Here is a 12,856-nt window from a genome sequence, read left to right as displayed (position 1 = left end):
CCCTCAGAAGGAGGTTGTCCAGGTAACCCATAATTGTGATCCCTCGCTGCCGTAGCAAAGCCAAAATTGGGGCTAGCACCTTGGTGAAGCCTCTTGGTGCCGATGCCAGGCCAAAAGGAAGAGGTACAAATTGGTAGTACTCGTCCTCGACCGCAAATCGCAGGAACTTCTGATGCTTGATGCATATGGGGACATGCAAGTATGCGTCCTTGATGTCCAGGGATGCCAGAAAATCCCCCTGATGGAGTGCAGTGACCACTGAGCGAAGTGATTCCATCCTGAACCTTTGCACCTTCACAAAGCTGTTGAGGTCCAGGACCGGACGGACCCCTTTCTTCTTTGGGACTACAAACAGATTGGAGTAGAATCCCTGAAACCTTTCCGGCATCGGTACAGGTACTATCACCCCGCGCAGCAGCAGGTCCTGTGCTGCCCCAAACAGGGCCTCCCAACAAGCCGGAAGAAGATGAAGGACGGAGGAAAAAAAATCTGTTTGGCGCACAAGAAAGAACTCTATCTTGTACCCTGAGGAAACCAGTTCGCAGACCCACTGGCCGAAAAGTAGGGAGGTCCACCGGGCTGCAAACCCCCAAAGACGACCCATCCTGAGAGTCGGGCGGGAGCAAACCTTCACGCGGTAACAGATTTGCTCGGAGACTTGTTTGGCTTGTGAAACCAGGGACACTTTTGTGCCTCAGCAGGCACTTTGTCAAACTGGGAACGCTTACCTGCCGACCCAGCGGGAGAAAAATCTGCTTCTGAGCGGAAAAGGAGGGCCCTTGCCTACGGCGTGGCTCCTTCGCTTTCCTGGACTATGGGAGCAACGTACTCTTACCCCCAGTAACATTCTTAATAATGTCATCCAGAGAGGCTCCAAATAGCCTCTCTCCCTGGAAGGGCAAGTCCGTTAGGCCAGTGCTTTCTTAAGCCCCATACACACTATCAGATTATCTGCTGAGTTTTTCCTTCAGATTTACCAAAACCATATAATACGAGGACAAACCTTAGGAGTTTCAATGTGTATGCAATCAGGCAGGCCCTTCTACTACATGGTTTTGGTAAATCTGAAGGAAAAACTCAGCAGATAATCTGATAGTGTGTATGGGGCTTTAGACGCCTGGTCCGCAGATCAGTATTTCAGCCAAATCAGGCGACGTAGCACTACTACCGATACTGGTGATCTAGAGAGCAAGGGTCCGTATCTAAGGCCACATCACAGACATACTTGAGGCCCTGCACCAACTGGTCCGCCAGCTCCCCGCAGACTGGGAAAGCTTGCTGCTTCTCCAATTCACGGTGCAACAATTTAGCCCATTCATTATGCGGCTGTGACACCAGGGCCATGGCTAACACTGGCCACAACGCTGACCCCACCACAGTGCAGCCGCCTCGGCCCTTCTGTCGGCAGGATCTTTGAAAGCAGTAGTACCTTCCACCGGAATCGTGGTTATTTAACCTGGATACCGGGGGGTCAACAATCGGAGATGTCCATTTCTTCAGGAGACTCTCCTCAAAGTGGTAACGTACTGCCATGCGTTTTTCGGGACTGAAAAGGTTCGCTGTAGTTTCCCCCACTCCTTGTAAATAAACTTATCAAAATAGTTTATAAGGGGAGGAGAGAGAAAGATGGGACTTTAAATGAAGCACACAGCAGTAAATGGATAAGTCAAGTGACTGGGAAAATTGAGTTTATTTATGTTTTGCAGTTCATATATTATTAACAAGTATTTTGGGCATCAAGCCTCTAAAAAACACTAGGGGCATCAAGCCTCTATACAATGAATCGCAGATCAAACATATGTAAAGTACAGAATAAACCACAATTCAGTAGATAAACATACATTGATGTAAAAAATAAAAAATATTAATAACAATAAGTACATATATATATATATATATATATATATATATATACACAGTGATGTAATGTAATTAGAAGTTGAAATAATCAAGGGACCTTCATAGATGGGTAAAATACCCGAATTGCCATAATGAAAATTTGTGTGTAGGCTCCGACGGACTTTTTTTCCCCTCAAAATTGTCCGGTCGTCTGTGTGCTAGTCCGCCGGACTTTTGAAATGAACGGACTTTCCCGCACACGGAGAAAAGTCCGTTCATTTTGAACACGGCTCCAGGGTAGACGGGACTAGGGCAGGAGGTCAATGTCGCCGCCTTTGGCGGTGAGATTGACTCGTCGCTGGCCCCGTCACCTGGTATGGACTTAAAAGGGGAAGACCTACGCCGAAAAAACGGCATGGGGTCTCCCCAAAAGTCCATATAAGACCCTTATCCGAGCACGCAAGCCGGTCAGGAAAGGGGGTGGGGACGAGAGAGCGCCCCCCCTCCTAAGCCGTAACAGGCCGCGTGCCCTCAACATGGGGGGTGCTTTGGGGAAGGGGGGCCCTGCGGCCCCCCCACCCCAAAGCACCTTCTTCCCATGTTGATGAGGACAAGGGCCTCTTCCCAACAACCCTGGCTGTTGGTTGTCGGGGTCTGCGGGCGGAGGGCTTACCAGAACCCGGGAGCCCCCTTTAATAAGGGGGCCCCCAGATACCGACCCCCCATCCTGTGTGAATGAGTATGGGGTAAAATGTACCCCTTACCCATTCACCTGGTGAAAAAAAACACCACACAAGGGTTTAAAATAATTTATTGCACAGCTCCGGGGGTCTTCTTCCGTCTTGGGGGGTCTTCTCACTGGACTCCTCCGCTATCTTCTGCTCTTTTACTAGCGGAGAAGCCCGGCTTTCTTCTTTGTCCCCCTCTTCGGTTCTTCTTGCCGGGCCTCCACTTTCTTACTTTAGCTCTTTTACTAGCGGTGGCCCGGTCTTCTGTCGCCGCCACCTCTTCTTCCGACTTCGGGGCTCTTGCTCCCCTCTTCGGTTCTTCTTGCCGGTCCTCCGCTCCTTATTCTATCTCTTTTACTAGCGGTGGACCGGTCTTCTGTCGCCGCCGCCTTCTCTTCTTCTTCCTTGAGATGTTGACTCGACGCTCTCTGGCCGCAATGACAGGGACATGTTGCGCGGCGACTTATATAGGGACATTGGGCGGGGTCACCAGGTAATGTCCCCACCCTTTATATCACAGTCCCAGAGGATGCCTGTCACCACTTAGGGACCTAAGGCAAGTCACACAAAAAGTCCACCCTCCTAGCTGTCACAGACTGAGAGGCCCCCCGCAGGACTCACCACTCTGACCCAGGTTCTGTACTGTGCTGCTGCTGTCTGCTCTCCTCTGTCATCCACGAGGTGTCTGTGTGGAAACTGTGCTGTTCTAGAAGGAAACAAGCACCCAGCACTAGAGGCAAAACTACCAGAGGCTACTAGAAAACGACCACCTCAGCAAAAACGTCTATGGGCGTCAAGAAAATGGTCGCCGAACTAATAGAAAATGGCTGAAAGGCAAAAAAACTGTCTGTAGCTACAAAAAAAGGCAGTGGCCCCAAGAAAATGGCCGCAGAGCACGCAGCGGCCTCCCCACGTGTCACACACAGCACAAACAACCCACCGTGGCCCAGAAACAGGGAAGAGGACGAGCGGACCCCCAATACCCAGCGCAGCCCCTGTCAGGACCCAGAGCCCCACCCGGAGGACCCCCGGCCTGGAACATGCACCATACCCCCATGTGACCAGTCACACAGCGGCCCATAGCAAGGGGAGGAAAGAAGGGACAGGGAGAGAAGAAAGGGAGAGCGAGAGACTCACTACCTCCCAGGGAATGCCCAGCTGCTCTATCCTGCCGAGACAGGTGGGACCATACTTACTGTACCCCTCCTGCAGGGACTGCTGGACGCATTCCACAGATAGACTCATCACCCGAGCAGTACGGGGTGGCTGCCGGCCATGGCACACTGACACAGACAGCAGTAGCCCGGTCATATATGTGTTCCCCCCGAAGCATATAGCTCACCGGCCGCCCCAGGATTAGATGGGGCATGTCGTGGCCGACCCAGCGCTTAGCTAGGGCCTGCTCACGCTTGATGGCTGGGCTGGGTGACAGGCTGGATAATATAGATCCTTGCAGTGTCCCCAGCCTGGCCATCAAGCGTGAGCAGGCCCTAGCTACGCGCTGGGTTGGCTGTTGATTGTAGATCACAGGAATCAAAAATGCAGAAAAAAGAAAAAATTCCCAGGACCATTGGTCCCACCGGGAGCCAGGTTCTTCTACACTAGGCAGAAAAAAACTGAGCTGCTGGATGCAGTATGAGGGGTTATAGCCAGTAGGACCACCCCTGGTACTGTGCAAGTGTTGCTGTTTTTAACACTTTCTGCCTAGTCCTCTATAACCCTAAGGTCAAGATGAGCTTCTGTGTCCATCAATGAACAATAGAGAAATGTAATATATATATATATATATATATATATATATATATATATATATATAAATAATATATTTTTTTTTCTTTAGCAGACACCCTAGGGAATAAAATGGCGGTCTTTTCAACTTTTTATGTCGTACAGTATTTGCGTAGTAATTTTTTAAACGCGATTTAAAAAAACAAAAAAAAACATTTTGTTGAATTTTTTTGTATAATGTGACAGATGATCTTACGCCGCGTAAATAGGTACCTAACATGTCACGCTTTAAAACTTAGCACACTCGTGGTATAGTGGCGCCAAACTTCAGTACTTAAAACTCTCCATAGGCGATGCTTTAAAATTCTTACAGGTTACATATTTAGAGTTACAGAGGTCTTTGGCTAGAATTATTGTTCTAAAGTTCTCAGTGATACCTCTCATGTGTGGTTTGAATGATGTTTACATATGCGAGCACAATCTACGTATTCATTCACTTCTGCGTGAGCTTGCTGGGAGGGGGGCACTTTCATTTTTTTATTTTTACACTTTCCCTTTAATATTTTTTTAATCACTTTCATTTCTATTACAAGGAATGTAAACATCCCTTGTAATAGGAATAGTGCAGGTCCTCTTTATGGAGAGATGTGGGGTTTATAAGACCCCACATCTCTCCTCCAGGTTGGAAAGACTGAGATCAAAAAAAAAAAAAAAAAAGAGAGAAGGATCTCCGGCTTTCCTGCGGTGTCCCCAACTTTGTTTACTTCCGCCGGCCTGGACATGACGTCATAACGTCGCGCCCGGGCCTTTGAGTCACAGAGAATGCTTGTTTTGTTTTCTCTATGGCTTCCTTCCAGCGCCGGCGGATTCTGTTCCAGCTTGCAGATTGCCCGAGAAAGCCCAGAGAAGCACCGGAGGGTGGCGGGAGGTGTCGGTAAGAACGAACAAGCGGCTGAACAGCCAAAATTGTCTTCCTTAATTTGGGAGTAATAGCAGTGCGCTTATTCCTCAGATGTAAATTTATCAGTCAAGGACTGAAGCAATTCAGAATCAGAGTCTCTGTAGCCGATGGCTCAGAAACCACCAGGGCCCCGTGCAGAGCCAGCAATTAACTGGGTGATTTGATTTGATTTTGATTTTTGATTTGATTTAACTGGGTGATTTGGGCCATAAAAGTCTTACATGCCTGTGGTAAAGACCTCAATCTAAAAGGACAGAGGACCCAGCCACGCCCTATTAAGATATAGGACTCTGAAAAGCAGATGGCAACATTACTCCAGCCTACAGATGCCACAGTAGGTACACTACAAGCAGCCCCAGATCCACTGGAAAGTGAGCTGGAGGTACCAGGTAGAGTTGCACTGTCCCTTATGTGTCCAGAATCAAACAAGTTGCAGCCATGTAGCAGCAAGGAAACATAGAGGATCAAGTAAGAGGCAAGGCCCCATGAAACCCAGATAGCTGGTAGCAAGTGAGTGCCAGATGACTGGAGATGACCAAAGTTACTGTATAATTACTGTATGCGGTCAGCAGGAAAGGATCAAAGATCAGTTTCATGTGAATCTTGGCAAGCAGAAGCAGCAGTTGGGAGAGAGCATGTGAGACCCTCCACCCCACTGATTATGCCAGCACTCTGTTTCACAGAGTTAGGCCCTTCTGTGGAAAAAATATCGGGAATGGGAAACAAAGATACCTAGCAACCTAAGCAAATAAGGTAGCTCCTGATGCTTGGTCCAACCAGCCCACTCAGAGACTGAGAAAATGTTGAGGTAATGCCAGAGGCTGTTGAGGCTGTCCAGTAGAGTCCAGACACAGTACTCCAAAAGCCAGGCTGTGGATGAACAGAGAGCTGAAACTGAAGAGTCAAAGCTTCAGAAGTGATGTAGATGAGAGTCTTAATTGAAGAAAAATGTAAAGAAGAAAAGGGTTTTAGCAAAAATAGCTTAGTCTTCAACACAGCAGAGCTGGAAAAAAAAAAAAAAAGACATACAACCTCCTAGGACACTAGCAAAAAACAGGCATTATCCCCAGCTGGCCTACAGTTGTGTTTGCCAGTGTTCAACCTTCCTGTAGGGGGCCGTATAACCTGAAGGTTATAGACTACCTGTGTCTCAATTGATGAAAAAAAATAAAAATACTTTGAGGCACATTTATACTTCAACGACTGTAAACTGAAAAAGAGCATCTTGCACTCTGGCATCTTCTTGCATGAGCTTGCTACAGATCCTCAGTATATCCACTGGGCAGACATCCATGACATGACATGACAGGGCAGACATGACGCCTTCTACTACCTGCAGCGGCTGCAGCATTGGAGACATGTTACATGTTGCACCCTAAAAACATGAAAACATGAAAACTGTCAATAGTTCTGGTGACAGCCAGAGATTCCCTCAGGAATTCTCTCACTTCCTGTTATGCTATGGGTCATTCAATTAAAGGAAATCTCTCCAAAAGGCAAACAAACTGACAATACTGATAACCCTCATTTACTTTACTCCAAAATGAAAAAGGTTTTGCCTTTAGTTCTACTTTAACATTACGTAGTTGCTGTGAACATAGGGCCAGCTTGGATTTAAAAAAAAAAAAGGAGGACATCAGCAGTACATGCATCCAGGAAGTAGAAGGGATTGGACAATGATAATCCATTTAGAATAACCTTAGCCATCCGGATTTTACTGAGGTGGAAAGCAAAGTGCTCATATGACATTTAACTGCTTACCTCCTATTTTTGTCCCTGATGAACTGATAGTCTCTCTCTTCATCAGAGAACACAGAAGACAAAGACATCTGTGCCAATATTCTGTCTTTTCCCTCAGTTGCTGTGTTATCTTTTAGTACTACAGTTATAACATCATCTTCAAAGAAACGTGCATCCAGACAGCTGTAGTGACTAAGCAGAAAAAAAATATCATCAATGATTATCATCTTGTTAGACTTAAAGTGGTTGTACAGGCAGAAGGTTTTTTATCTTAATGTATTCTATGCATTAAGATAAAAACTTTCTGTGCTGCAGCCCCCCCTCCAGCCCCAATAATACTTACCTGAGCTCTATCTCAATCCAGCAATGTACATGACTGCCTTTGCCGTCCGGGACTCTTCCTCCTGATTGGCTGAGCCCCTGCAGCGGCTCCACTGGCTCCCACTGCTGTCAAAGTCATTTAGCCAATCAGGAGAGAGAGGGGGGGCAGGACCGAACCACAACTCCATGTCTGAACGGACACACAGAGCTACGGCTCGGCTCGGATGCCCCCATGGCAAGCTGCTTGCTGTGGGGGCACTCGACAGGAACAAGGGCCAGGAGAGCCAGCAAGGCACCAGAGAAAATGAAGAGCCAGGCTGCTCTGTGCAAACCACTGCACAGAGCAGGTAAGTATAACATGTTTGTTATTAAAAAAAAAAAGACTTTAGCATCACTTTAAAATATACACATCTTTCTTGGTTATTGATTTGGACATCCCAAAGCCAATAAACTTATATTAAAACATTAGCTCACTTTACCACCTGTGCTAGCTTCTTTCCCCCATCTCCCAGACCCTGGGATCACTTGTAACACACATCCATGATCCAGGCACTTATCTTGCATTTGGAAAGTGCGTTTTAGAGGGGAAAGGGGTCTCTACTGGTGGGGAAGGAGGGGGTCTGTACCGGGAGGGGTTCTGTGCAAAAAGTGGGAATTGGGAATGTTGGCAGAGTACTGTACTGTCCTCTACAGTACAGTGGGACAGTACATATAGGCTTGGAGGGGGTTCTCCTTTTTATGTTGTGTGCTGTATACTGTCTTGTGTGATAATCCCTCCCAAGGCCTGCACCCTGTGCATCGTCCTGAGCCCTGCATTCTGCGCGTCACACACTCCCAAGCCTACAATCTGTGTCATACACTCCTGAAGCCTGCACTATAGACACTATGGTGTACATTTCATACTGCTGATCACTGCACACTGTACATGGGGCTTTATATGATATACTCCTGGTCACTGTACTCTAAGTATATACTCTTCTGTAAGGTACACTGTGTGCAGAAAGGCACATGTAATAGAAGGTGTTTGTTTGGACCCTTGACTGCATGGGATATGCAGTAAAGGGCCCTGTGTGAATGGACCCTTAGAAGGTCTGGTGATTATTTTGCATAGGAAGTTATGCAGCCATTTTATAGTTACCATTTTTCTGGATTGTCATCTGTGCTGCTGATTACTGAGTTTCCAAACTCAACTGCCAAAAAATCATTTGTAACTCTAGAATGAAAAAAGGCAAAATCATTAGTCTCTGAAGGATACAATACAGCTCTACACCACTCCTAACAGGCTATATAAATGATATAAACGCAGGTCAATGCTTTGTATTCAACTTTTCCACCAGTAGATGGAGTTTCTAGGCTCCTTTTCATGTGATCTCTTTAGAAAGCACATAATGTTGTTGGGGTGCATCTTATAACAAAATGTTCATCATTAGAAAAAATTGTTGTAAATTAATAGTAAAATAGATCACCTTGTAAACTTAAATAAAATAAAAACGGACCTGAAACTATTACAATTTCCCTTTAATAACCATCCAACTGCTAGCAGATTCATACAGGTATGCTAAAAGTATGATGCAAAAATGTTCACAGCAAAACACAATGAATAGTAAGCAACTTAAATAAGTTCTTGCAATACCTTGTTGTATCGGTCGGTTGCTTAAAAATGAACATTTTTGATTCTGAGCTTTCCAACATGCGAAATATCACATAATGTAGATTCTGCGATTTGTCATTCCAGCTGAAGATATGAAAAAAAGGTTGGACATAACATTGAATTAATATGTAACATAAATGTATATTACAATCTACATGCTACAACATTGAACAAAAAATAATTCTTACAGAAAAGGAAGGGAAATCAATCGTGGACATGATTCTTCACTGTAAAAGAGAAAAGAATTTAATGACTATCGATAAAAGGAAAATGAATGAAAGTAAAGATGGTAGCCTTTATAAATGCAAAATTCAACTGCCACTGATCTCTAACAATCAAATTTTCAGAATAAAACTTTACTCATTTAGCCAAATAACTAATGCCACCCATAGGTGCTCATCTGTGGGGTTTTTTTGTTTACCATTGATGCAATCTGTACTTACAATCACAGCTAGTAATTAGAGCACTCTCCTTTATCTAAAAACATACACCTAAGCTACAATAAAACAAAATTCAGTATTCAAATATGTAACTGTTTAAACAATGTGCTTCTTCACCACAGTGCAATGTAATATATCAAACTCCATGAATCCCACACCCTGTGCAAACAGACAACCTAGCAGAATGTAATGACGTTCTTGTTACAAAAAGGTTTAAACACAAAAATTAGTTCCTGTTTAACTTTAGACTTGTATGCGTTTTTCATGCTAGCATGGATGGCAATAACTTTCTTGGTACAGAATGCTCTGCCAGCATTTATTTAAAATCCACCCCTTACTTGAATCCTCCTTTCTTGCCAACTTACAAAAAACAATGTGCAATAAGCAAAATCAAACCATAGTGAATGTTCAAATGGCAAAGTGTAACTAGATAAGTGAAACTCTTGTTGCCTAGAATGGTGTATCAAGTGAATTATATTTTTTTATAATTTTTTTGGATAAGTAGCCACAATCTGTTCACAAAAAAAAAGACAAATAATAAATAGTGCAAACAGTTAATAAATAGTCCAGTGCTCCACAATTCAGTGTGTTTAGTGAAAAGATAATGCTCCAATTGCCCCTAGCAAAATCAAACCCAGTACAGTCCCCTCCACCAAGCCAGTAGTTATACCACTGGTTGGAATGTAACAGTGTCGCAAGACCTGCAAATTTGTCAAACATGGCCAAAACTCCTTCAGTACAAAAGGCAAAACATATCTATTGAAAGAGTTCTACAATTGCTAATGAGACTTTGTGGTGTATGGGCTTACCTGTCCATGCAGCCTAATTTATGTAGGCTGAATCATACGATCCCTCAGGACAAGGTTTGGTGAGAATAGGAGACTCAATGAAGGAGAGACGGACCTACATAGTGTTCCTAGACCAGTGATGGCGAACCTTGGTACCTCAGATGTTTTGGAACTACATTTCCCATGATGCTCAACTACACTGCAGAGTGCATGAGCATCATGGGAAATGTAGTTCCAAAACATCTGGGGGTGCCAAGGTTTGCCATCACTGCCCTAGACATTTCTCAAAGGCCCACCAGCATTCCACAAATGGCCTACATGTGTGGGTCATAGAACAGATACCCAGTTCCCTCTATGCCGCAGAAAGTTTCAAGAGACTCTGTGCTAGAGAAACATTCTGGATCTACAACTTGGATGCCCTCTCGCCCAGTGGTATTAACGAGGGCATTGAAATTTTCGACCATTATTTATATATAAAATTTTATATCCTAGTAGCCATTTAATACTAATTATAACTTTTTAATCCTGTATTTATTTCACTTTAGGTTTCTTATTATGGGGGAGGTGGGATCTAATCATGTAAATATTCTTAGTAATATGACCTAGAGATAACTTTACCTACCGTATATGTTTTAGTCATAATATATAATATAGATATATATATCTTTATAGGGATTCTTATCAATTATTTTGGCTAACCCTCATTTCCCTTTTCCCTCTCTACCAAAATAAACCCCCCCGTCATTTCCTTCCTCCTTAACCCTTGTTCTCCACCCCTCCCTTTCCTTCCCCGCCCCCCTCTCCCACTCCTCCTTTCAAACATTAATATCATATTCACCACTTTAAACAGCTAATATTGTAATACATATTTCAATATACATTATCCCCATTTCCCTTCCCCTTTTTCTCCTCCACATTCCTTGATATCATGTATTCAATATCAACCCTGACAGTAGATACAATTCATGGTCTTCAGAGTAATGACTTTGCCAGCTCTATAAACATGTGTATGATTATCTGGCTTATTCATTTTAAATTAATTTCCAATATAATTCATAGATTTATTTTTAAATGTATCCATTATGATTTGTATTTATGGTTTTTATAGATAGCATCCATCCGCATGGAGCGATATTCTGCCAGAGTGCTAGCGGATCCTTTGTTCTTGACACACAGTTTTCGATTTCCTTGTTGAACACAGATGCAAACTACGTCTGAGATCCCCCATCTTTGACATATTAAAAGGAAGATATCGGGGTGAAGGAACCATTCTCCCGGGAACAACTGCTGGCGACTCAAGTAGTCCGCCTGCCAATTTTCTATTCTTAGAATGAAGACTGCCGATAGGCAAAGTACATTGTTTTCTGCCCAAGATAGGATATGATTCACCTCTCTCTGGGCTGCACAACTTCTTGTGCCCCCTTGGTGATTAATATAGGCCATTGCAATGTCGGACAATTCCGTAAACTGAACATTCAGATCCCCAGGAACAAGTGCTCTGCCTGAATTTCTAGAAGGTTAATGGGCAAGGCCATTTCTGATCTGGGCCACTTCTCTTGGACAGTTGCCTCTTTAAGGACTGCCCCCCAACCCAAAAAAGGTTGGCATATGTTGTTACCACTTCCCAGATAACTGAAGGAAGGATTTTCTCCTTTGCAGATTTTTGGTTATTAACTATAAACTGAGGCTCTAGCACACCTTTAGAGTCAGACACATTGGGAAATCTAGAGCTTGAACCATTTTGTTCCAAGCCGATAGGAAACTGTTTTGCAGCAGTCTCGAATGAAACTGAGCATAAGGAATGGCCTTGAACGAAGCCACCATCTTTCCCAACAACCTCATGCAAAGCTGAATAGAAGAATTCATCTTACTTCGATCACCTGAATCAGTTCCTTTATGGCGCTGATCTTTGCCTGGGGCAAGAATACCCTTTTCTGGGTGTATCAATAATCAGACCCAAGTATTTTAGCCTTCTTTATGGTTTTAAGGAAGATTTCTTCTAGGTTGAGAATCCAACCTAGGTATTCAAGGTAGTTGAATACGGTGACCATATTTTGTTCTAAGCGGGCTACAGACTGGTCTATCAAGAACAGATTGTCTAGGTAAACTATAATCGTTGTACCTTGAGCCCTTAATCTGGCCAGAACCTTTATAGACACTCAAGGTGCAGTAGCTAGACCGAAAAGCAGAGCTACACACTGAAAATTAAGTTTTTCTACATTGAAAAGTAGATATTACTGGTGAGCGAGGAAATAGGCACATGGAGGTATGCATCTTTGATGTCAATTAATGCCAGAAGTTCTCCTCTTTGTAGGATGGAGACAACTGATTGGATTGACTCCAATGCGAAAAAAGAGCGGTTATATTCAAGAATTTAATAGATTTTTGAGATCCAGAATGTCCATTCGGTTTTGGCATTGTGAAAAAAGGTTTGAACCAAACCCCAACCCCTGCTCTTACATGGGGGCCATCATGATCACTTTTTGCCAAACTATGATCCAATGCTTGAAAGAAAGACTTTTTTCTCTGGATCCTTAGGAACGTTTGATCTGAGAAAACGAGGAGACGGGAACTCTTGGAGGTCCAGTTTGTACCCTGGAACTATTGAGGAAGTCCCCCATCTGTCTTGACACTCTTCCTGCCAGATCCTTGAGAACTGC

At 44.1% G+C, this 12,856-nt stretch overlaps 1 protein-coding gene across 3 annotated transcripts in view; it reads right to left on the bottom strand.

Annotated features, from left to right (window-relative positions):
* ANAPC4 (anaphase promoting complex subunit 4) overlaps positions 1–12,856 on the bottom strand; it is a 131,607-nt gene that overhangs the window by 14,495 nt on the left and 104,256 nt on the right. For all 3 annotated transcript variants that reach the window (XM_077456874.1, XM_077456875.1, XM_077456876.1), the window contains exons 24-27: positions 9,157–9,195; positions 8,951–9,052; positions 8,456–8,530; positions 7,018–7,188 (exon numbers count right to left, since the gene is read on the bottom strand). In XM_077456874.1, the coding sequence (XP_077313000.1) occupies positions 7,018–7,188; positions 8,456–8,530; positions 8,951–9,052; positions 9,157–9,195 (387 nt within the window). The remainder of the gene's footprint in view (positions 1–7,017; positions 7,189–8,455; positions 8,531–8,950; positions 9,053–9,156; positions 9,196–12,856) is intronic.

Source organism: Lithobates pipiens, unplaced genomic scaffold (genome assembly GCF_037356315.1).
Source record: "Lithobates pipiens isolate NorthernLeopardFrog02 unplaced genomic scaffold, aLitPip1_a1.2 Scaffold_27, whole genome shotgun sequence".
NCBI lineage: Eukaryota > Metazoa > Chordata > Amphibia > Anura > Ranidae > Lithobates > Lithobates pipiens.
Note: the sequence above shows the minus strand (reverse complement) of the source record. Positions and strands in the feature narration are given on the sequence as shown.